The sequence below is a fragment of the Poromitra crassiceps genome (genome assembly GCF_964638095.1).
Source record: "Poromitra crassiceps genome assembly, chromosome: 17".
NCBI classification, from domain to species: Eukaryota; Metazoa; Chordata; class Actinopteri; order Beryciformes; family Melamphaidae; genus Poromitra; species Poromitra crassiceps.
Window position 1 is genome coordinate 30,707,229 of NC_139635.1, and position 26,077 is coordinate 30,733,305.

A 26,077-nucleotide genomic window follows, 5' to 3' on the forward strand; every position below is an offset into this window, starting at 1 on the left:
ATGGGAGGAGCGCGCAGTTCCTCTCTGTATAAGAAGTGCTGAACGTTCAACAAGGGATTTTACACAGCTACTCAGGAGAAACGAAATGATCTGCCCTAGAGCCGCAGCAAAATGCTGGATGGACACCTACTCCTGGGATGGTTATCGTTCACAGTTATAGTGTCTCTTCTCAACTTGCCTGGACCAACCGCAGCATATTTCGGGTAAGCACACATCACGCACACTCATCCCTGATGATGCTCATCTCATTGATTTGATTCATTCGTGAAATAGGCAACAATAAAGCAGCGAACAGTTTTTTCTTTTGAGTTTCATTGCATGTCTTTAACATAAACTAACGAGCATAATAGTGTATTACAAAAAAACAAACATTGGGCCTAATTGATGTTTTGTCTGCATCACTAGTTAATATTGCGTGCTGTTGGTCTTGGTGTCACTTGTTGCGGTGGTTGTAGCGCTCAGACCGGGCGCGCCTCCCTCACAGCGGGTGGCTGCAGCAGGTTCTGGAGGATGATTTCGCCTCATTGCGCGCTGCTGCCAATTCACAGAGTGCTGTAGACAAGCCGTGTCAGCGAGTAGGCAACCAAACTGTCTAACGCAGCACACACAAGTTCACGGCTTGTATTCAGCCTTGGGGTGTGTGTAGGCTAAAAGGTTTGGCTGAAAACCCATTTCTGTCCGGGGGAAGGCTCACCCACTGTTCCCCTGGCAATTGGGCCAGCCGCCCGCTGTATTTGGCACACTTGAATGGCAGGTAGTAGCCCTAGTGGTCGTGTGATTATTTTGTTGAAACACTTGTAAAATCATATTCTAAGTCGACTCTGAAAACAGACGTGGAGCAAAAGGTGAGTGTGTAGGCTTCAGCCTCAACAGCTGGTAACAATAAAGTAATCTGACTGACTGAACTGGTGGCCGAAACGTCTGCTCAGCTTGCACTGAAAATTCCCCTCATCCAGGATAAACATCAGACAGCTCTGGCCCGGGGTTTTTCTAGCGCTCCCACTAAGTTTAAAAACAGTTGGAACACGTGTTGGGAAATTCATCTTATAAATTTACCGTTTCATGAATCATGTCATATACACAATAATGTTTAATTTTGTAGGAGCGCAAGGGCTACATATTTCAAAGTAAGTCGTTCCCAGGGAACGCCTTAGATTTGAGGTGTAGCCCACTATGACCTCCACCTTACAAGGCTGCTAATGCGCTTGCACTCCAGGTTGTCTGTTCACATCAACTTCACTTTTTAGCTAAGTGTGGGACGAACCAATTAACATTAATTAAGTCATTAGGTCATTCAAAGTCAGCAGGTCAAGTCTGTGAGCAGCCGTGGGTTTGGAGGGTTTGATCCAAAAGTGAGAGGGAAAAAAGTGACACTCACTCAACCCACCCCTCCCTTTTTCTCAGGACCTGTCTTTGCAGTTTCTAAATCACCATCACTCATTCATCCATACATACAGGGCCCAGTCATAGGCTTAGTGCCATCTCATAGGAAGCACAAGATGTGACATCCAGCAAAACCTCGATGCTTTATCACAGCAAATTGAATATCGTTGTTGATAGATGTTGTTAACGCTCCCCCTGTGCATGCTGCAAAGAGCACCGGAGTCTGGAGCTCAGGCAAATGGCCACAGGCTGTGGAGTGATGACACTTGAAGCCGTTCCAGCAGAGTCAGATTGATGGTAGGTATATGAGTGCAGGGTGAGCTCCACGAGTATTAGGTGATAAGGGCATTGTTATCTGTGGATCTTTAAGGGAACAGAGGAAAGCACCCCCCCTCCAGGGTCTGTTAGACATAATGCAGCTTTAAACTGGTTTGTTGCACCTCAGGGGCTGTTGAAGTGGGTGTTACCTTCTCTCTGATTTATAAACTATGCGGGTATAAAGAAGCACATACAAAATAGGAACAACAAGGGATGGAATAGCAATGATGGCCAGACTAATTCACTTTCTAGATCAGTGGTTCTCAAACTTTTTCACGTCAAGGACCCCTAAACTGACACAAAATAGACCACGGACCCGCCAGTTGATAAGATTTTGTCCCAGGGTCCCCATCTGATAAGATTTTTGCCTTGACATGTTTTATTACAGAAAGTATACAGTATGATACTCATCATGACCATAGTCATACTGTACATCCCTGTCATTGTGTTACTTAGGGAGAGAATTATAGTGAAAATAAACGATTCCCCTTTTTTTTGCTGGGGACGTCCTGGAAGCCGCTCAAGGACCCCTGGTGGTCCCCGGACCCCACATTGAGAACCACTGTTCCAGATAACAATCCTGTCTGAATGAATGGGACTGTCACCGTTTAGACTATAGTGCCAATGTGTCAACTCTCCAGGTTAAGGGTCGACTCTCGGATGTTTTAACAACGTGTTGACTGGGTAATGCAAGCATGTGGCACGTGTTAGAGCTCTGTATGATGGAAACGTCTCCCTCTCACCCAAACGTCACCATCTATAACACTCACACCAGTATCCATTGCTTTCTCTGCCGTTGCCTCTGTCTGTCTGTCTGTCTCCCCTCCAGTAGGGTACTCTCCTCGAGCAGTGTCGCCCCTTGGCCTGCGGGCGGCGTGTATTAAAGTTGACGTGCCAAATTGGCGTTCGCATCCACTCTAATGGCTCTAATGGTAATGCGTATTTACTTATTCAGTTAGCACTTGTTTTCAATTCCCTCTGTCAGTCTGCTCTCTATATCTCTGGCCTCTGTAGTGCAAAGAGACATGTGCTATTACAATACGCCAGATTTATTATTCCATGGGCCCGAGGAGGAGGAGAGGGGAATATGAATGAGTGTCAGCGGATGATTTAGCCCTGCAGCTGAAGAACACGAAACACAGTGAAAAAGACGCTGCCCAGGTGACACAGATACATGTGAAAAATGTGACGCCCCCGTTACGCCGACGTCCCAGAAACTCCACACCGGTGACACTTTGCAACGACTTTGAGTTGAGAACATACGAACGCAAGCCTATCCAAATAAATATGCCATGAGCACGAGGCATCCTAGGGCCTCCTGGGTACTGATTTACTCAAAATACAGGGTCAATGTTGCATACCCAATTTCCAGAGTGCGGTGGAGCGTAAGTGTAACATAAACACAATCTCTCTTGCCCATAGTCTGCGCAGCAGAGGGTGGGGTGGGATTCCTAGCGTAGTCAAGCGCCCGCTTAAATTGTCATCCTTTGCCACAAAAATGTGAGCACTCATTTTCTCTCCCTCAGCCTGTTGTGGCAGGTGCTGGGCCCACTAAAGGCCTTATCATTAGAACTACAACAAAGATGTTCTGTTGTGGCAGGTGCTGGGCCCACTAAAGGCCTTATCATTAGGACTACAACAAAGATGTTCGTGGGGGCTTTCATTCTTTGACTTAATAGGTTACAGTGCCTTCAGGGGAAGTTCTGTGACCCGTCAGAAAGGGAAGTGATTTGTTTGGCGCGGGTTGACCCCGTCGGGGGGTTCACGCTGAGGAGTCTCAGACCAGGCTCCATTCATTTAAATGTGAGCTTTCGGTGGAGGGCATGTCATTCTGTGGTCTTGTAAACCGTGCTGAATGCGCGCCCTGACTCCGAGTCAAGGGCTTGTTTTTATTTAGTTCATGTGCGACATATACAGGAAGGCTGCCCACAGTCATGCAACTGGGAGGGAGGCCCCACATTATGCGGAAGAAGCCAATATAGCGGTTGCTATTACTTGGCACTTAATTATTGCTGTCGTTGTTTGCTCGCCACGCAGTGCTGCCGATGCCCTTTCAGATGGTATTCTTGTTTCCAAATGCCCCATTAAGCGAGGCGACGTGCCAAAAGCAACACGCTAACAAATGGGATGTGTGTAAATTGACTTAGGAGGAGTGATTTTCGGCATGCTACTGTAAAAGGCTTTTATCACATGGCTGAATGGGTTCCTGATGCGTATCAAACGCCAATGCATCTTAAAGTTTAAGTAGGCGATTTTAAGTAGGTGACGTTGAAGTAGGAGGAGATGTAACGATGTTATTTAAGTGGCTCCATGTCAACATTTCCTCTGGTCGCCCTTCTCTCCTCTCCTCCTCTCCTCCTCTCCCCGCCTCATGTGCGTGCCGTGCAGGCATCCCTGCGGTGGTTTGTGGTGAGCTGCCGGGTGATTACCGCTCATTAGGACTAGCAGAGTTAGTGTGGGCTCAGGCTGGCGTTGCCTGGCAGACAGTGGTGGCGGGCGTCTCATTACCGGGGGCCTTAAGGACTGATTAGCCCTGACGTGCGGCAGGGCGGGGAGCGCCCGTTGATAGAGGGATTTCCCAACTTCATAGGATATCCTGTGGCTACGGCCACACCTCAGAGGGTATCACTTTACCGCGCAGCCCGAACGAGATAGCATTCTCTCAGCACTGGCGGTGTGGCCATGTCGACTGATGAGATCACGCAGACCTGGGAGGCTTAGATAACAGACCACATAGCCCTCTGGAGGAGAAAAAAAAAGGCAGCTTTGTTTTCTTTATATTTCTGTTTGATACATGTGGATTTGAGCTAAGCCCTGCTTTGTGAGCGCCCCTGCACTCTGACATCTCAATGGAAAGCCTGCGATGCCCGCGGACGCCACAGGGGGGTGCACTGTCTTCTGGGAGGGCAGGATGGGCCTGCAATCAGCACTTTTTAACATCTTTGGGTAACCTTAGGAGAGTGGGAAATGTAATGTGAAAACATCACATTTAAAGGCAGCCAGCTTTGTGAAAATACAAAAGGGGGAGGGGGGGGGGGGGGGGGGGGGGTCCACGTATGTCTAGTTATGGCCAAAAATGCATGTCATGTACTAAGTTACTCTCATCTTTCAGTTTACAGAGCCTCAGCCAAAAACTCTCCTCTCTACATGGAATATCTTGTCTCTTCTAAATTGCTTTTCCCTCTGAGTCATGCACAACATTGCTGCTTATTTTATGGGGTGAATCATTTAGAGAAGTCTGCAGCATGGTACACACCTTTGTTATGACGGTTTCAGCGGTGTCTGTAGTGGGCTGTTATGGGGCTCATACTGTATAATAATATGGTTGTAGTGTATATTTTGAAGATTACATGGTTTGGTAAGGCTTTTAAAATGTGTTTGGCCCACTCACATCCGAAGGACTTCTGGTTCTGGTGTCATCGGCGTGCCCGAAGAGACCACAGCTATTGGGTTTTAAAAGGCCGGGCGCTCTAAGTTCAGTCCTCCCAGTTAGCTGCTGCACTTCATCGGCGGATAGTGAGCAGAGATGCGGAGAAAAGGTCTTGTTGGTAAGACTGTACAGTACACACATGATGATCTTCACAGATGCGGTTGGAGGCACGGGTAATTTGCAAAACAGGAAAGCTAATATAGACTCATGATACTTTCAGCGGTCAGGGATTGATGAGATGATGCTAGTTAGTGTGACCGCCATGTCCTGTGTTTTCCATGCTTGACCACAGGCCAGTTTCCCTGCCTGGTTTGTGGGAATAAGAGCGACATGGCACTTCACATGGGCCAAGATTAGCAAGATTGACAAACCCTCACTTAAAATGTTGGTCCTCCAGAGAAGATCTGTCCATCTCTCTATTCTCTCATGTCTCACGTTATGATAGGTTTGGTTTCAAATAGGGCTGGGCAATATATCGATATCGTGATATGAGACTAGATATCGTCTTCGAGGTTGGATATTGTATCATGATTTGGATGGATGGCATAAACGTTGTCCTTTCCTGGTTTTAAAGGCTGCATTACAGTAAAGTGATATCATTTACCAGCTTTTCTATCATTTGTCTTTAGCCACTTAGTCATTTGCACATTGCCAATGATTATTTATCAAAACCTCATTGTGTAAATATTTTGTGAAAGCACCTGAAAGCACATATATATATATATATATATATATATATATATATATATATATATATATATCTTGTGATGATTGATTCGTCCATATCGCCCAGCCCTAGTTTCAAATGCATCTTTTGCCAATAAAGTGGGGGGAAAACTTGCCATCCCAGCCAACATAAAATATAATAATTTCATAAAGTCATACACCTGTTTGTAATGACTTATTATAATTGCACACACGCACATGCACATGCGCGCACGCACACACACACACACACACACACACACACACACACACACACACACACACACACACACACACACACACACACACACACACACACACACACACACACACACACACACACATCTCAAAGAAAGTTTCTCATCTAGTGGGTCATACCTTTCCAGAAATGCCTGGTTATGCTCTTCTATATGTGGACGATTATCTGGCATAAACACAAGCCCGTAGAGGCCTGACCTGACACGCTCTCAAATGTGTGTTTGCCAAATGGGTGTTATTACACAGAGCATGCTTTGCCCCGAAAGGCATATTTATCTGTAAAGCCATGGGCATTATGGAGAATGGACACAGTCTTTATGTCCTAAAGTTACATTGCAAATTACCGCAGTGACGTATACGCTGACATGCACGGGCCTATAGGCAAGGTGAAAGTTTCCAACCGCAAACAACCCCCAAAACAAACATGATTTTCTTGATAATGGCTGATTTGGCCTTTCTCTCAACTGGGTGCTGTTTCCTCAAGTGTCAATCAATTGTCAAAAGTCAGTCATTCTCACACTACTGTAGGTAATCCATGTATCGCTCAGGAGGTGAGGCAAAAATATCAATACTTTCCAGCTTCAACTTAGAGTTACTGTACCTTTCTGTTACATTGGACAAAATACAGTAGGATCGTGTTCATCGTCTGTTCATGTCTTACTGTAAATTTACAATATATCACCTGTTGTAGCCTAGTTAAGTTGGCCTTTCAGCTTGAATTTTCGTGGAGGAAAAAGCTTAATCTTTTGGTAGTAACAGTAAATAACCGTTAGTAATAGGCCTATGTCTAAACTCAGCCACTTGCATTTGCTGATGCATGGAGGGTTGAAAACAGCTGCCGTTTTGTGAGTTGTTTTGGCTTCCGTGGTTTGACTTTGCATGCTTGGCTTGATCGCAAAAGTGCTTTTGCCCAGTGTCAAATAAATAAACGGGCAAATGTTGCATTTGCCCATCTGTAATCTGCACACACGCTTCAGTATATAGTTCAACTATTAGCGTGTTGTTCTGCTCGCTTACCAAATAATGGCCGTCTGATTCTCGTGTCAGCGTGTGCGAATCGGCGAGCGTGTGTGCCTGAGCGTGGTGCGTCGGGGGGCGCTGGTACAGGGGCGCTCTGTGCCATGGCGTAGGCTAGAACAGGGGAGTCATGCGGACACTGCAGCGCGCCCAATCTGTGCCAGTCACACAGTGACTATAACTGAGCCGCTGACCTTAGAAGCCTTGAGTTCTCACATAGCAGTTAAACCTCTTACCAAAGCCCCACACTCCCATTCCCAAAGCCACAGCCTCTAGTCCTACTTCTCAGCTACTACTGCCTGCATTCACCCACCGGCGCCGTGCGTTGAAAACTCAGCCATGCAGAAGTTGAGTTGAAAAGTACTTTTTTTCCCCCTCCTTCTTTTGCCGAGTCTTTGTGAATTGAAAGTTGGAAGTTTATATGGATAAAAAAAAATCCTAAAGAGGAAGAATGGAATTAGGGACACTTTAAAGGGACAGTTCACCGCAAAATCCCAAATCAATATTTTCCATCTCACTGCTATTCATCCATCTATGAGGGGGTTTCAAAGTCTGAGACTGGGGGTTCTGAGACTGGGGGATCCCCCCCCCCCTCCCCCCCAGACAAAAGCTTGGAAAAAGGAGCCCCCCCTCGCTCAATTCCTGGATGCCATGTGATCATGAAATATCTTATATGATCCGATAGACACTCAACAACTTGAGCCAAGATAGCCTGATATTGCTGTTTGGCATCCTTCAAACTACACCGAATACATAGTAGAAAAGGTCTGTCTGAAGGCATTTATTAGTTTCTGACTGTGGGAAAGTGGGGGAAATGGTCAAATTCCCCCAAATTACTGTATCTCTGAACTATCTCTTTAAGCAAATCACACACATTTAGGCTACTCTATGAGATCTCCTTTTAATAACTGATGTAATATTATTTCACTTCCATTCACTGAATGCCTCCCCTGAAACTGCTTGGAGTTCCCCTGGGGAGGCCCGCCTCCCACTTTGAAAACCTCTGATCTAGATGGTGTGAGTTGCAGAGTTTTGGAGATATCAGCCGTAGAGATGTCTGCCTTCTCTCGAATGCAATGGAACTGGATGGCTTGTGGTTCTCAAAACGCCAAAAAATACATTTGAAAAACGTAACAGCAATGTCTCCTTCCAGAATTCATGACCCGGTTACTCAAGATAATCCACAGACCTTGTTGTGAGCAGTTTCATGTAGGAACTAACAGCTATCGGGTGTAGTTCGGTCGAAAGAAAATAGTACCTACGGTACATTAAACTGCTCACAACAAGGTCAGCAGCTAGTTTGCAGCTAGTGGGTGTAATTCGGTTGAAAGAAAATAGTTCCTACATGAAACTGCTCACAACAAGGTCTGTGGAACCGGGTCATGATTTCTGGAAAGAGAATTTGTTGTTGAGTTGTTTTTTTTCAGATACTGATACATATATATACTAGGCCTACTATATACTAGGCTGCGTGGGCTCACCCGTAGCTCTGCTGCTGCGTGGCCTCGCAGTGTGTGTGTGTGTGTGTGTGTTGCTCACTAAATGTGATTACATCAGTGATGTCACAATGCCTCCTTATGTGTGTGTGTGTGTGTGTGTGTGTGTGTGCCCCATTATTGACATCACTGATCAGTCTTGTCACAATGCCTCCTTGTGTGTGTGTGCACGCCCTTATGACATCACTTTTGACATCATCACTGATGACATCACTGATGACATCATCACTGATGACATCACATCATTATCTAATTAGTCTAATTTAAAAATCTGGCTCCGATGACATCATCGCTGATGACATGACTGATGGCATCATCACTGACCTCACTGATGACATCACATAATTAGTGACATCGCCTGCTCTATGGGTCAGATGATATCATCACAGATGACATCACTGATGACAATTAGGGCAATCACCTAATAAAATAATCTGTCTCTGTCAGGTCACCCGCACAGCCCACGGGTGGAAGCCATGGTCTCCGTCTGGTTCCTTCTTCTCAGACTGGATGCCTTGCGGCACATTGCTGCCTCTCACAGTTGGATGCTCTCACTCTAGACCTGGTTCTTCTTCTTTCAAGTTTCCGGCGTTTCTCACACCTCCTAAATCTTGGCTGTTGCGCCTCATCTCATGTTCATCCTCCACTCCTCAACCCTCCTGAGCAACGCGCCTTCAATTTCATGAAGTTGAAGGTGTCATCTTCTTCTTCTGCTTCCTCTTCTTCTTCTGCTTCTTCTTCTTATGGCTTTCCGACAGACTGGATGCCTTGTGGCACATTGCTGCCTCTCACAGTTAGGGAATATTTTTTCTCTTACCCAGACACAATTGTCTGAGTTTGCTTAAATGCATCCCACAGTATTTCAGCCATCTTTGCTTCAGATACATCCACCTCCAGCAATCTCTTAATAGTGTCAAGCCCGATCCCATTCCCTGTCGTCTTCCCACTCAAACCAGCAGCACAGTTAATAACCACAGCAATGAAGGTCATGAATTGCTTCTTGTCCACGCAGATCACGTCACTCCGACTAGTTCCTTCCTCCTTCTTCTCCTCCGGAGCCTTATTCCCATCCTGTCTTCGTTTCTTTCCCATCTCCACATTTAACAGCCTCAGATAACCTCTGTTCTTCTCTGATCTTGGTCACTTCCTTCTCCTTCTTTCTTCGTGGACATTGTGCAGACCCCGTATCATGATTCCCATCATCCGTCTGGTTCCTCCCCGATTCGACCTACTTATACTCCCATCACTTATATAGCCTCAGACTGATGACATCACTGATGACATCATCACTGAACTTATATAGCCTCAGCCATGAAGGATGACATCACTGATGACATAATCACTGATGACATCACATCCTTAGATAATTAGGGCAATTACCTATTTAAAAAATCTGGCTGCGTGTATATACTGTATATATTGGAGAGAAGGTAGACGGTGACTTCTACGGCCAATATCTCCAAAGCTTGGCAACTCACACCACAATGATCTAGATCAGTGTTTCCCAAACTATGGGCTGGGACCCAATTTGGGTCGCGGACCCGTGGGGGGTGGGTGGGCCGCCAACTGGTTGCCATGGCAACTCATTACCGTATGTTTTTTGTGAGTTTGGGTCCCAGAGAGACACAAAATGTATCTTTTGTGCCAAGATGAAAAAGTTTGGGAACCCCTGATCTAGATGGATAAACAGCACTACAGGTAAGAGGAAAAAGAATGTACTTTTGATTTTGGGGTGAACCGTCCCTTTAACTTGCACCGGATTTAAATGAAAGATCGCCACTGCGACATGTCATTCGCAGTGAGAACATTCCCAAAAAGCTTCTGAAGATTATCTAGAACAGGAACCTGGCCCGGGTCAATCAATTAGTGGCAGAACCCTGACACGTCCTGTGCGGGTTGTAAATGAGCAGAAGGGACAACACATGACATAAGAGTCGGGTCATATCCTGTTGAGGTCAGCGCAGGGGGACTTTCCCCTTTATGCTGTGAACGGCGGCGCTTCTAGACTCTGCATCACATTCTCACTATGCGGAAAGGCTCATTACTCAACTAATAACGACTTCAAAGTCGTTCTGTCATGTTACTGTACTGTGTCAGTCACAGCTTGTTAGGGGTAGTCACAACACCCAGTGCTTTCAACCAATCGCTAATCTTATCTTAGCCTCATGCATAACCGGTCACTCTTTCCCCTATTTCTGGCTTTAATGACATGGGAAACGAACAGTGTCAATACGGCTGCCAGGGGGGGGAAAAGTCCACATATTTGAGTGGAGTGTAGTGCAGATTTCCTTGTCTCATCTCCCTCCTGTCGCTGACCAGACTCTCTGTATACCACCAGAGAGACATTTGAGACTGAATCATGCTTTCTTCAATTATTTCGAGCCTGAGCTGTGGAACACATTGTCGGCCATAGCTAGAGCGGACCAGAGGGGAAACACCACACACACACACACACACACAAACACGCACCCACGCACACACACACGCACGCACACACACGCACGCACGCACGCACGCACACGCACACACACACACAAAACACACGCACGCACACACGCGCACACAGACACATTCCTACTACCTCTGGCACAGCCTGGCCCGTGATACACCAGATGGGACCTGGGCAGGGTGGTCTGAAGTTCATCCAACATTTCTGAGAAAAACACACTTTCCCCCCCAAGAGGAGCATTTAAACACCATGAAAGAAGGAGAAAAAAGTGCGTGAGAGATCAGGCACTGGCAACTTTGGTTTTCTTCAAAAACTCACCCTTTTATTTTAAGAGCAATACCAACGTGTTTTTTTTTTGAACGGATAGGTTTTTCTCAGATGAGCTGCACGGCGGAACAGATTGTCCCTTCTAGCACACATGTTCATGTCTGTCGTTGTCTTGCGTTGGCTGTTACCTTTGTAGACAGCAGTGGTTTTGTCTGGAAGAGGCTTTGTTTTGAGCCAACAGCTGGAGAGAATGATTGGCATTGGCTTACACTAATTGACCGGTGGGAATAGGGGAAGTTCGGAGAGCTGCCCCATGAGAGAGGGGGGGAGGGAGAGAGGAGGAGGAGGAGGGGGGGGGGGGGGGGTCTAGAGACACCAGACGAGACCACACAACCTGCAAGTTCAGGCTGATGGAGAAACTGCGGCTTTTGTGCTTTTCTGCCTGGGCGCGTTCAGCCAGGACTGGCTCTTATAGCTGTTGACTTAAGGTAGTAAGTGCACACAAGCACGTGCACACACAGACACACGTATATATACACAAACTTGCCACCAAGTAGCCACCTGTTCGTCTCGTGGGGTGGAGATGAAGAAAAGGCTCACTTTGCTGCCCAAGACCTTCCTCCTCATCTCCAAATATGAAAAATAGCAGAATAATCAAATGTATGTTTATTGTCGATATTAACTTGCCAAATTCAATTCAAAACATTGAACTGATCTTGCTCAACATGTGGTACACCGTACTGAGCTTTTCCACTGGAAACAAATCATGAACGTTTTTTTTTCTTTCTTCCCGGATTCCCCCCCGATTTTCTCCCCAATTGTACTTGGCCAATTCCCCCTGCTGTCCCGGTCGTTGCTCCACCCCCTCTGCCGATCTGGGGAGAGCCATAGACTAGCACATGCTTCCTCTGACACGTGTGCAGTCGCCAGCCACTTCTTTTCGCCTGACAGCGGAATGTTTCACCTGCAGGACGTAGCACGTGGGAGGATCACGCTGTTCTCCCCAGTTCCCCTCCCCCGATCGAGCAACCAGGACACATACCCTTAATCCAGATTCCCACCTGCAGACACGGCCAATTGTGCCTGTACCGTGCCTGTGCCTGCCCACCTTGGACGTCCGACCAAGCCGGGCTCGAACTTACGACCCTCGTGTTGGTAGGCAGGGCATGTGGACACCCAAATCACTGTATTGATCTTAAGTTAAGTTAAGTTATCCTTTATTTATCCCCATGGAGAAATTCATTCTCTGCATTTGACCCATCCTCTACTAGGAACCTTCCTAGAACAGTGGGCAGCCGCAGTGCAGCGCCCGGGGACCAACTCCAGTTATTTTGCCAGTACCTTGGTCAGGGTCACTGACAGGAGTATTAACCCGAACATGTCTTTAGGTGGTGGGAGGAAACCGGAGCACCCGGAGAAAACCCACACGAACACAGGGAGAACATGCAAACTCCACACAGAAAGGACCTGGGACGGACCGGGGTTCGAACCCGGGACCTTCTTGCTGTGAGGCAACAGTACTAACCACTGAGCCACCATGCCGTAGCTCCTACATTGCTATGGCATTCGATTATTGTAGGCAGTCGTAATATTACTTGTTTATAGAATCTGACTTTGAGCTTCACCTCATATGTCATGCAAGACCCGTATCTGACTTGGCAAAGGTGGCAAAATAACAATATCTGTGATGTGTGAAAAACACCGTAGTTAGGATTAGGGTTTTCATGAGGTTTGCTGCTCTGGTTCTATATTTAGTCTGCTGTCAGTAATATTGCTAACTGAGCTGTCTTTGTTTATGTATGGTTGTGTGAGTTTGTGAATAACACCAGCAGTTACAATGTGTCTTTCTGTTTGCATTTGTGGCTCATACATGGAATGAGTGCTTCATTTAGGCCAAGGAAGTTAAAGTCAAAGTGATATGTTTTCCACCAAGAGGTTAGGTATTGTAATACGTCCTCCACACAAGCCCCCCTCCTTAACTATTTACATACCAAACCCATGAAGAATGAGCAGAATTACCGGCAGCAGAGCACTGCACCGCACCACCACCGGGGGTCCCTTCCAGAGCTGCGCTCGCTGTACTGTAATGTAAAGCCAGCGAGGGAGTGATGATGGCAAAGTTTAGTAATAGTCAATGATTTCCTCCAGGGAGCGACTCTGAGGCTCCGCAGTGTGCAATGAGCCCAGCCGTATTGGAAAATGTATATAAAGTAAACGTCACGGGCAATGGCTGGTGCTGACAGGTCGAGAGAAAGGACTAAACAAACTGCAGTGTTTCTCCAATGAAAGACAGCGGAGGAGGCAACGAGTGAGATTAGCCCGTTTTAAAGGCGCGCGATGCCTGGGAGAAGTGTGTGTGCGTGTCTGTGTGTGTGTGTGTGTGTGTGTGTGTGTGTGTGTCTGTGTCTGTGTGTGTGTGTGGAAAAAGCAAAGCTGAGCAAACACCAGCAAGAATCCCTACCTCACGTAGGATAATAGTGAATTTTATGATGTCTGTTGGTGTTAGATTCCATGTGTGATGTGTGTTGCCGTGCCAACACCTCAAACAAAAACAGCTTGAGAAAATGGTCCGTGATATGAAAACACGCTTACATGTTCTTACATTCTAATGTGGCGTATAGATACAGGTCCCCGCGAGGCTAAGGTCCCCGCGAGGCTATGGTCCCCGCACTTCACCCTGCTCTTTTCAATCCCGTGCGAGTTTCATTAGAGAAGCTATGCGGCAGTGTGCATTTTCCCATGCTTCATTGAGAGACCTCGTAGCTGCGCTTTTCCACTTTTTCCTCGTAAAAGTTGGATCAAACCGGGGGAGACCGAGGAATGACTTATTGACCAAAGACTTCAAGTTGAGATTTGTAATGCTTTGTGTGCTGCAGCCACGTGTATTATGCTCCTATCCAATTCTCTCTTGCTCCGCAGTAAGTGAGGAGTTGAATGAGTTCATTCTGCAGCAAACGCCAGTGTAACCCCCTTTTTTTGTGGATCACCATATAGGAATGTGTGGCTGGGACCCTTTTGTGTGACAGTATAGGGGCATGAGGCGCATGAGTGATATCAACAATAGTCATCGAGAACAGTGGTTCTCAAAGTGGGGTCCGGAGACCCCCCAGGGGCCTTGAGGGAGTTCCAGGGGGTCCACAGCAAAATTATTTTCACTCTAATCCCATCCGGCATAAGTAACACAATGACAGAATGTACGACTATTTTGGTCATGGGCTTCATCCACTTTCTGTAATAAAACATCTAAAAGCAACAATGTTATCAGATGGGGGACCTGCCGGGACAAAATCGTATCAAATGGGGGTCTGTGGTCTAATTTGTACGTGTTCGTTTAGGGGTCCTTGACATCAAAAAGTTTGAGAACCACTGCTCTAGAAGTGATAGCAAGTCCTTTTACAAGACAGAAGAAATCGAATCAAATACAAATCTGTGATACTATTTGCCTATCTTCTGGTCTGCCGCTGAGCGGAAACATGCACTAAGCGTGGCCTCGGGCCAGTAGCTTAGAACTTCTCCGGAGACCTCGACTCTCTCCTATGCACACTTTGCCCCCAGGCCGTCTTCTACACTTTGCCCCCAGGCCGTCTTCTACACTTTGCCCCCAGTCCGTCTTGTACACTTTGCCCCCCAGTCCGTCTTGTACACTTTGCCCCCCAGGCCGTCTTCTACACTTTGCCCCCAGGCCGTCTTCTACACTTTGCCCCCCAGGCCGTCTTCTACACTTTGCCCCCAGGCCGTCTTCTACACTTTGCCCCCAGGCCGTCTTCTACACTTTGCCCCCAGGCCGTCTTCTACACTTTGCCCCCCAGGCCGTCTTCTACACTTTGCCCCCAGGCCGTCTTCTACACTTTGCCCCCAGGCCGTCTTCTACACTTTGCCCCCAGGCCGTCTTCTACACTTTGCCCCCAGGCCGTCTTCTACACTTTGCCCCCCAGGCCGTCTTCTACACTTTGCCCCCAGGCCGTCTTCTACACTTTGCCCCCCAGGCCGTCTTCTACACTTTGCCCCCCAGGCCGTCTTCTACACTTTGCCCCCCAGGCCGTCTTCTACACTTTGCCCCCCAGGCCGTCTTCTACACTTTGCCCCCAGGCCGTCTTCTACACTTTGCCCCCCAGGCCGTCTTCTACACTTTGCCCCCAGGCCGTCTTCTACACTTTGCTCCCCAGGCCGTCTTCTACACTTTGCCCCCAGGCCGTCTTGGTAACTGGGGAGAAATGCGCCTCTGTGTGGAAGCCCACAGAGACAGTAGCGCAGCAGCAGCAATCAGTGTCATCTTTGGCGCTGGTCCAGCATGCCTTCAGAGCAGTCTTTACGTCTCAGACAGACAGACGTCATGCAGACAGTGGAGGACTGTCATTTTAATGGCCTCTTGTTTTGGCAGGCATTCTAGGCTTTTGGACGATTTGACACGGATACTTGTTACTATGCACGTCCCGCCGAGGAATGCGCACGTCATGCCGCTGGTATCGAGTAAATTAAGACTACCACTTGTCAGTTGAATCCCGCTGCTAAACTAAACTTAGCACATGCACACGTTTCAATTAATCTTTGTTTATTGGGTCTCAGATTGCAGCGCCCTCCTGCTCTGTGGCGCACGGGCGGATTTTGAGCGATGCCTTGAATTTACTGACGTTTCAAATGGAGTTAGTCAGGTACGCCACATGGCGCCATCATTCAAAACCTTGAATGCGAGCCTAGCATAGAAATGTTGTGGAACGCTTGTCAGTCACATGTAATAGACTAGGTCAACTGGAATTGTTTGTTCTGGAAAACGATATAGAATATCTTTCCTTGGCATTGTTAGCACAGCGTATTTTAACAAAGGGTGAAACGATTAAAAGGAAAATGTCAGTTATTCAGAGAGAGCCACATAGTTCTCTTGTCTCATGCTGTCTGCCTTACACCATAGGCTACATTTTTTACACTCTAAAGTGTGTTGGGAGAGCGATCTCTGTCAAGACACAGCTTGCCAGCTTTCCATTTGAAAATGCGTAGCTGTCAGACAAGTTTAGGTAAGGCAAACATGTTTTGAAAAAAGGAAAGCGTTTGACCCAATCTGAAGCCTGCCTCTTTTTACTCGACTGCTTGGATTCTATTCCAGTTTCAAGCAGCCAATGAAAATGCATCCATTGTAAAGACAATAATAACGTATCGCCTATATGTGAAGCCCATTGGTGTGAAACTACTTCAGTTAGTGATTGGATTTAATAAAGGAAAAGTCTCTTCTTAAAGGTACTCCTGTGGACGCCTTATGAAGGCTGTGCGATACGAGCGGTGACAAAAGCGAACGAATGGACTCACAAGTGCAAATATCTTACCAATCGATTCTTCTGGTACATTATAGCTAGCAGGTGCTCTGCCTTACCTTGACTAAAAAGTTCTCGAATAAATTCTCTGAAATGGTCAGCTGAAACTCCCTCTCTCTGTTGTGAGGTCACCATTCACGGTCAGGTCATTCAACAAGGAGCTCGTCCAAGAATTAGCAATGGGCCATTTGCTGCGGTTACTCTGACGTAGCAGCGATCTGTTTGAACTGCGTCTAATTAATTCAACTGTAGGGTTTTTCCTCTCAAGTCACACTTAATCACAAGACCTAAGCTAAAAAGACTCCCTGAGGACCCAATGGAAGATCTCTCTCGCACCCTCTCTGTCACACAGACCGGCGCTTGTTGCCAGTCACTGTTATGTACGTGTCTATGGAGACATGCAAATGGAAAGTTGTGTGTGTGTGTGTGTGTGTGTGTGTGTGTGTGTGTGTGTTATGCTTTCTCTTAATTCTCTGTTAAAAAAGGGTGGAAAAACAAACACGACAACCCCGATGCCAAACTTCTGATGCCAGGGGGCAGGTCCGGGTCACCCGCGGCTGCTGCGCGAATAGACGAGGGTTAGCGAATAGATCGTAAATGCCCACGACTGCGGTACTTTGTCGAGGCAGCTTGACACCTCATCAGGTGAGGTGTCAATATTAGTGCGCCGCCGCAGTGTCATTTCAGGGAATCCAGTCCCTCCGCGAGGGCAGACGGGCCCGGAGGGATTGTGCTTTTTTTGTGAGGCTCTGTAAATCCATTTATTCTTCAGTTTCACTTTAAGGGTGTAAAAGAGGCCAGAAATTACACATAATGAACAACTACTCTGCCAATCCTGTCAGTTGGTGTGACCAAAATGGTCACAGGCCCGACAGTCATGTCCCCTGTGTGTGTTTATGAAAGCAACAGCTCTGCTTTCCCCATCACGACCTCAGAACGCCGGCGGTTGCTTTCGCCAAAGCCGTGTGGCAAGACCCCGCTTTGTGTGTTTTATATACGCTTCCCTTAAATAAACTGACGAGAGGAGCGCCACTCCACCACATGTTCTCTATACCGTGTTTAGAACTGAAACTTGTGCTCATTATATTTCAAATGGATCGCAGCTTTAAGACCCTGAATACTGGACGTTTGTATGGGGGGGCTACTATAATGAGAGTGTAAAGCCTCCTGTGTGATCATGTTTAAATCTATACAACGCTGCTGTGAGTGGCATTCCCCCCCCCCCCCCCTCCTCAGGATATGATATAAATATTAAGCCAAGCCTCTGCTGGCTACTGTTTCACATGCTTGTGGTATGACTGTCACGTTCAGTGTGCGCCATTGTTTGAGACCTGTCCCGCATTACCACCCGGGCTGCTTTAGCAGTCATAATATACATTTCATAGCCTCAAACTATAGTGCTTCAATACTGTCGTGACTGGCTGAGGGTGATGGATGGCTAACGGAGACACAACAGTATAAGGAACCTTTTTGAGAAGAAAGATCTTCCTCGATTATCCACAGACACGCCTGTGTGACTGTGGTGGAGGACGTAGATCTTCTCAATCTCCGGCAAACGTTGAATTCCCCTGAACATTAACCACCGAACTCCGCTTTTTGACCCGCAAATATGACAGCCCGAATTCATTTGAACATTAACCCAAAACGTTGGGAGCATTGTAACGGCACCGGCTGCTCTCGCGCGGCGCTGTTGATGTAGTATATCTTTGCAACTCTTATTGTTTATCCAGGAAGGTCGGCATCCTGCGCTTTATTGGATACTTTATCAAGATGTTTCCACTCCCTCCCCGTGGCGTGCTGGGTTTCGGCTGACTGGAGCGTGTGTGTGTGTGTGTGTGTGTGTGTGTGTGTGTGTGTGTGTGTGTGTGTGTGTGTGTGTGTGTGTGTGTGTGTGTGTGTGTGTGTGTGTGTGTGTGTGTGTGTGTGTGTGTGTGTGTGTGTGTGTGTGTGTGTGTGTGTGTGTGTGTGTGTGTGTGTGTGTGTGTGTGTGTGTGTGTGTGTGTGTGTGTGTGTGTGTGTGTGTGTGTGTGTGTGTGTGTGTGTGTGTGTGTGTGTGTGTGTGTGTGTGTGTGTGTGTGTGTGTGTGTGTGTGTGTGTGTGTGTGTGTGTGTGTGTGTGTGTGTGTGTGTGATCTCTCCCCCTAGGTTGACAGGTAATGAACCGCTGTCGATCCTGCCGCTGAGCTCTATACCAGAGGAGAAGGTGGGCCGGGCCCACTACAAGCTGTGCGACCGGCTCAAACTGGAGAAGAAGCAGCGCAGGATGTGCCGACGAGACCCGGGCGTGGCCGAGACCCTGATGGAGGCCATCAGCATGAGCGCCTTGGAGTGCCAGTATCAATTCCGCTTTGAGAGGTGGAACTGCACCTTAGAGGGGCGCCACAGAGCCAATATCCTCAAGAGAGGTAGGGGCAGATGAGTCGAACCACATTCTGTGTCTCTCTGAAGACCGCGCTGTTGTAAAATTAGACTTAGTGAGATTTAGAGTTTTTACAGCTGTTTCCCTTTCCTGGAGCGGAGGCAGGCTTCAGGCACTCGTACGTTGAGCAAGGAAAAAAGAAATACTTGAAATTCAAAAGCCTCGATGAAGACCTTGAATGTCGAAACCGGTCGTTTTTCTAATTGTTCATTGTAACCAAGCCATGTTAGAATAAAGGCTTCTTAATTCAATTCAAGTATTAATTTTTTTCCTCGCTCAACGTATGAGTGGCTGAAGTCTGCCTCTGCTCCAGTGATGTTTTTGAGCCTTTTCTTCAAGAGGCACCTACGTTTGCTTCCTCATAAGTTGATCAATCCTTTGAGCACACACCACCACCTCTGTTCCCCATCTGCTTCCCCTTCCTTTTGGATTAATTTTTTTCCCCTTCTCCATTCTCGCCAGTATCTCATTCGTTGTTTCTCCCCATGTGCCTCTGCAGGATTTAAAGAGACAGCCTTCTTGTATGCCATCTCCTCAGCGGGGCTGACGCACGCGATGGCCAAAGCCTGCAGCGCGGGGCGGATGGAGCGCTGCACCTGTGACGAGGCCCCCGACCTGGAGAACCGCAAGGCCTGGCAGTGGGGCGGCTGCGGAGACAACCTCAAATACAGCAACAAGTTTGTGAAGGACTTCCTGGGCAAACGCTCCAACAAGGACCTGCGCGCACGTGTGGACATGCACAACACCAATGTGGGCATGAAGGCAAGTGTGTAACGTGAGACGATGTTGTGTTTTCGCATAGAGCATTTCTCCATGAATTCCTGATGTCAACCCCTTTTGAAAGAGGGCACAGTTTTGATAAAGTGCCAGTTCACTTTCCAGCGCAAATCCGTCACTCGTCAAAATATCAGCCCCCATGTGATTTTGACGATAAGCAGTTGTTAACTGTTAGCTAGACCTGTTTTCAAACGTTATGTACAGTGCCACTGCAGACCATTATTCACCTCCAGCATAGTGACATTAGGGAATTACATGGGAGTTTAATTCAGAAAAGAAGACACAATTATTACATTTATTAATTATTATTTATTGCAATACTTTTCCACTGTCATCTTAAAGGTGCTGTGATGTTTTTGTGTTAAAATAGGTCTAAAACAGCTCTATATTCCATTAGGAATCACTATTATAGAGTATGTGGTCTATGGCATTAGTGCCACAGTGCCTCTCCTTCTCTGTACACAGCAGAGAAAGATTCTGGGTCACCCGCACCCACTTTATCCAATCAGAAGGCAGAACTCCAGAAAGAGGCGGTCCTCTGTGTGCATCCACAAATGGGAGGGGGACTGCTCACTGATGTTTGGAAAACGAAACCTAAGAATCCAGTCAAACTGGGCAAATCACTGACAGCACCTTTAAAGGGCCACTTTGCTGATTTTCTACCAGCTTTGTATCATTACAAAATCAGTTTGATATAATTATGCAAGTGAACAATGTTTAGCTTCCCTCCATCTCGCCTGGACCAAGAGCTCCCCATTCATTCACAGAACTTCCTGGTCCAAATGATGTCATAATGATGTCATTTGTCGCAGTTTTGCCATGGAGTCTCTTGCTGCGTTCAATTGGGCTCGTGTTTACCGTGAATACGACATAAATCCACTTGAACGGCGCCCTCATGTGGTATTCACGACTTGGTATGTGGATTCTTTCTGAAAGCTTCGTGCTCACGACTTGTGACGTGCCTGTGACGTTTCACAACATGGCAGACGCATTGGACAATTAAATATATTGACATTTTAGCTGTATAGAGCTTTTTATAGTCATTTTATAATATGTCTGAGGAACATGTTGATATTCTCAACAGTCTCATCTTGTTTTCCTCTGTCATTATGCCTTTGCATTTCCTGCATTAACCTCACTAGCTAGTGGTTGCTACATTGTTAGCCTCAGTGGCTTCTAGTCAACTGCGCATGTTCACGACGTGAGCACTTGAATGCCTAGCCTTGTACCAAGACGCTGATTACATTACACTGCATTACATTGCATCAGCGTCTTGGACACTTGTCCCCTTTTCCGGTCGGCGGTTTTGGTTTTCCCTGATTTACGTGTCCATAAACGTTCAAATCCAACATGTAATGTACTCACCCTCAAAGCCACAGATGTTAGGAAGCTCTACGGAAGCGTCGCCGGGTCTTTGTATATTCCTTATTGTTCAATAAACGTGCATTTTATCCCAGATGTCCGACTTTTTCTCCTCACTTCTTCTTTGTCCCGCAATGAATGAGTGCACCGGCTGTCTACTGTGCCACAGCGCCTCTATAGCGGTTGGGATGTGTATTGCACATTGGTTATATACACCTCCCAACCGCTATAGAGGCGCTGTGGCGCAGTAGAAGCCGGTGCACTCATTCATTGCGGGACGAAGAAGAAGTGAGGAGAAAAAGTCGGACATCTGGGATAAAATGCACGTTTATTGAACAATAAGGAATATACAAAGACCCGGCGACGCTACTACTGATTTTGTAATGATACAAAGCTGATTGAAAATAAGCACAGGCCACTGTGCTTATTTTCAATTGGGCTCTTTAATTGGGCTTTCATTGAAGTAACAAATCATTTCAAAATCTACTTGAAACAAACAAATGTGAAATGAGAGAGTTATAATACACAAATGAAGCAAACGAGGAAGTCAGAGGGGAAGGAGGTTTGGTTTGCTTCAGGGAGTCAGAGTTAATTTGGAGTGGTCACATATAAACAGAAATGCTGGCTAATTGCACACTTGGATGGGTTAAATGGTGGGAAAATAGCGATAATACAGTACAGGCTAAATTCAGATAATACAGTACAGGCTAAGTTCAGATAATACAGTACAGGCTAAGTTCAGATAATACAGTACAGGCTAAGTTCAGATAATACAGTACAGGCTAAATTCAGATAATACAGTACAGGCTAAATTCAGATAATACAGTACAGGCTAAATTCAGATAATACAGTACAGGCTAAGTTCAGATAATACAGTACAGGCTAAGTTCAGATAATACAGTACAGGCTAAGTTCAGATAATACAGTACAGGCTAAGTTCAGATAATACAGTACAGGCTAAATTCAGATAATACAGTACAGGCTAAGTTCAGATAATACAGTACAGGCTAAATTCAGATAATACAGTACAGGCTAAATTCAGATAATACAGTACAGGGTAAATTCAGATAATACAGTACAGGCTAAATTCAGATAATACAGTACAGGCTAAGTTCAGATAATACAGTACAGGCTAAGTTCAGATAATACAGTACAGGCTAAGTTCAGATAATACAGTACAGGCTAAATTCAGATAATACAGTACAGGCTAAATTCAGATAATACAGTACAGGCTAAGTTCAGATAATACAGTACAGGCTAAGTTCAGATAATACAGTACAGGCTAAGTTCAGATAATACAGTACAGGCTAAGTTCAGATAATACAGTACAGGCTAAGTTCAGATAATACAGTACAGGCTAAGTTCAGATAATACAGTACAGGCTAAGTTCAGATAATACAGTACAGGCTAAATTCAGATAATACAGTACAGGCTAAGTTCAGATAATACAGTACAGGCTAAATTCAGATAATACAGTACAGGCTAAATTCAGATAATACAGTACAGGCTAAGTTCAGATAATACAGTACAGGCTAAGTTCAGATAATACAGTACAGGCTAAGTTCAGATAATACAGTACAGGCTAAATTCAGATAATACAGTACAGGCTAAGTTCAGATAATACAGTACAGGCTAAATTCAGATAATACAGTACAGGCTAAATTCAGATAATACAGTACAGGCTAAGTTCAGATAATACAGTACAGGCTAAGTTCAGATAATACAGTACAGGCTAAGTTCAGATAATACAGTACAGGCTAAATTCAGATAATACAGTACAGGCTAAATTCAGATAATACAGTACAGGCTAAGTTCAGATAATACAGTACAGGCTAAGTTCAGATAATACAGTACAGGCTAAGTTCAGATAATACAGTACAGGCTAAGTTCAGATAATACAGTACAGGCTAAATTCAGATAATACAGTACAGGCTAAGTTCAGATAATACAGTACAGGCTAAGTTCAGATAATACAGTACAGGCTAAGTTCAGATAATACAGTACAGGCTAAGTTCAGATAATACAGTACAGGCTAAATTCAGATAATACAGTACAGGCTAAGTTCAGATAATACAGTACAGGCTAAGTTCAGATAATACAGTACAGGCTAAGTTCAGATAATACAGTACAGGCTAAATTCAGTGCAATTACTTATAGATAAAGAGTGGTATGAAGTGCTAATCAATTGTGTACCTTATCCTGGATATACTACCATATCAAAATTGGAGTTGACTTCTATCCAAGACACGGCCAAATGGCCAAAAAGGAATTTAATATGACCACAATAGAATAACATGGTTAAAGTTTCACAGTGCATTCCAGTCGAATTTCAAGAAAAAAATAATAATCCCTGAACTAACCAAAATTGATTGAATTAACTGCTAAATTTAGTCAAATCTGAAAGTGCTCGTTAATCAATATTGGGTTTTCCCTCTCAGATTAGATAGATAATAGTAGCTTTCGTTTGTGCTTTGGCAAAATTCAGCAACTGTTTGTGGTGAGCGAGTGTGCTTTTTTCCCCCAACTTGGAATTGATTTTAATGGTAAAACAAAAAGAAGAGAGAATGGTTGTAATCTGTTGAGCCAAAGCAAACTGGAGGTCTGGAATCTGTTACTTTCACTTGGGCTTTCTCATATTGTAGCCATTTTCATTTTGGTTTCAAAATGAATTATAGCAGAAGCACACTTCCCAAATGTTAGCAGACATAAACATCTCCCAAAAGACTAATCTCGTCCTCTTCAGCTGGGCTCTCCAAAATCCAGTGTCTCAAGATATTTCATTTGTGATAAAAGATTTACAACATTATTTTTGCGCTTTTTTTTATTTGCACATGTAGTGAGGTGCACCGCATTTGGGATGAATTCCCATATGGAGCACAAATCTGGAATGTGCTAGCCTCTGTATCCCTCCAACATTTTAAAGCTGACTGACATAAAATTGTTCTTGAACTGCTAGTGTGGTGAATATATGATTCCTATCCACCAATCTGATACCATCCAAACCCCATCCAGACAATGTGTTATTGTCGTCGATTTTCACACACTACGTTTAACGGTGTGGTTGATACACAAATTAGGCTAACTTTGGCTGACCGCACAGAGGTCAAGTGCTATAATAACGTGCGGTGGTCTTTTTAGCTGACCAGCTCAGAGACTCTTTCACAGGCAATTATGCATGATTTTACAGAAGAAAAGATTTTACTTTAGCCCTTCCTTCTCCAGCTGTTTGCTTGACTTACTCGCTGTGTTATATCACAATTGCCACACTGGAAGAGTGGGTTGATACATCAACCGAGGGTTTAGACATACAGGACAAGAATAGCGCCCAGTGTCTAAGTATTAACGTCTCCTCTTTCCCATGGTCGACTGAATGGATCTTTTATTGAAGAGTGCTCCTCAGCAATAACCTCCCCTTACTTATCATAATAACCGTTTTTAAGTTTAATCAAAATCTGTCATCTGTGATTATCATAACAAAATCAATCTTTGCTTCCCAATGACTATTATTAATTTGCTCCTTGCTTTATGATACACCACTTTTATTTGAAGCCTTAGACACAATGTTAAATTGCTGTCATTCAGTATCATGTCGATGGTAGTTAATAAGTGGAGCCTCCGATTTTTTCCTTTTTTTTGGTAAGATATCAAAAATAGAGCAATGAATGTAACATTTTTCCATGGTCTCTTTATATTCTTCCCAAAACCACTGCAGTCCACTGCCCAGCCCTAACCCTAATCATGTAATTGTGAGCATATTTGGGTAATTTGGCTCTTTGAAACGCTGCTTACCAAACAAAGACATATTAAAAATACATACTCTTCATTCCAGTCTGTTGATGCTTGGCGGTCGCTAACAGTGTTGCCACTGTCTCACAACCAGGTCATCAAAGCCGGGGTGGAGACCACTTGTAAATGCCACGGCGTGTCGGGCTCCTGCACCGTCCAGACCTGCTGGAGGCAGCTCCTGCCCTTCCACGAGATCGGCAAGCAGCTGAAGCAGCGCTACGAGACCTCCCTGAAGGTCGGCAGCTCCACCAACGAGGCCACGGGCGAGGGAGAGATCTCCACGGGCCGAGGCCCGCAGCAGCAGCAGCAGCAGCAACAGCAGCAACAGCAGCAGCAGCCGCCGCGATCAGATCCGCCCAGCGATCAGATCCCTCGCACCATGGACCTGCTCCACATCGAGGACTCTCCCAGCTTCTGTAGGCCCAGCAAGTACTCGTCGGGCACCGCCGCCCGCAAGTGCTACAAGGACAAGAACTGCGACGCGATCTGCTGCGGGCGGGGCCATAACACCCAAAGCAGGGAAGTGACCAGGCCCTGCCAGTGCCAGGTGCGCTGGTGCTGCTACGTCGAATGCAAGCAGTGCACGCAGAGAGAAGAGGTCTACACCTGCAAAGGGTAGTCCGCTCGGGCGCCTCTCGGCCCGCCTTGTGACCGCTGCAGCCAGGAAGATGGGGGTTTTAGAGAGGAGCGGTCGCTGGTTATTTCGTTCTTGAACAAGGTTTTGCTTCCACTGTGGGAACAGTGTTCTGCAGACAAAGGAGAGCATGGAGAAGCAATAAGCACTTTGAGGGATTTCTGTGGGTTGGGTTCTGACGGCCTGTGGCCCCCATGGCTGGGGTTTTGCAGAAGTAAATGCCCCGCCCTTCTAAGACAACAGGGTCAACATCTCAAGCGTTTTGGTTGCAGAGTTGCCTTGGAGAGAGAGGCTTCGACTTTCCTACTCAAAATCCAATTGCATCTATCCACGAGAAAAACACAGATTAGCAGTCGTCTCCAGTTAATGAGGATCCAATACAAGGACAGTAACACCGATAGACCATTGGGACTTGCCCAAAGAAGAATGGTGTGTGTGTGTGTGTGTGTGTGTGTGTGTGTGTGTGTGTGT

At 46.0% G+C, this 26,077-nt stretch overlaps 1 protein-coding gene across 1 annotated transcript; it reads left to right on the forward strand.

Annotated features, from left to right (window-relative positions):
- wnt9a (wingless-type MMTV integration site family, member 9A) lies at positions 1 to 25,591 on the forward strand (the record flags this gene model as incomplete). Its single annotated transcript, XM_083653641.1, is given in 6 exon segments — positions 1 to 39; positions 43 to 96; positions 100 to 203; positions 18,774 to 19,033; positions 19,547 to 19,809; positions 25,067 to 25,591. Coding segments are annotated over 6 exon segments (1,245 nt in total).
- Positions 25,592 to 26,077: the final 486 nt, after the last annotated feature.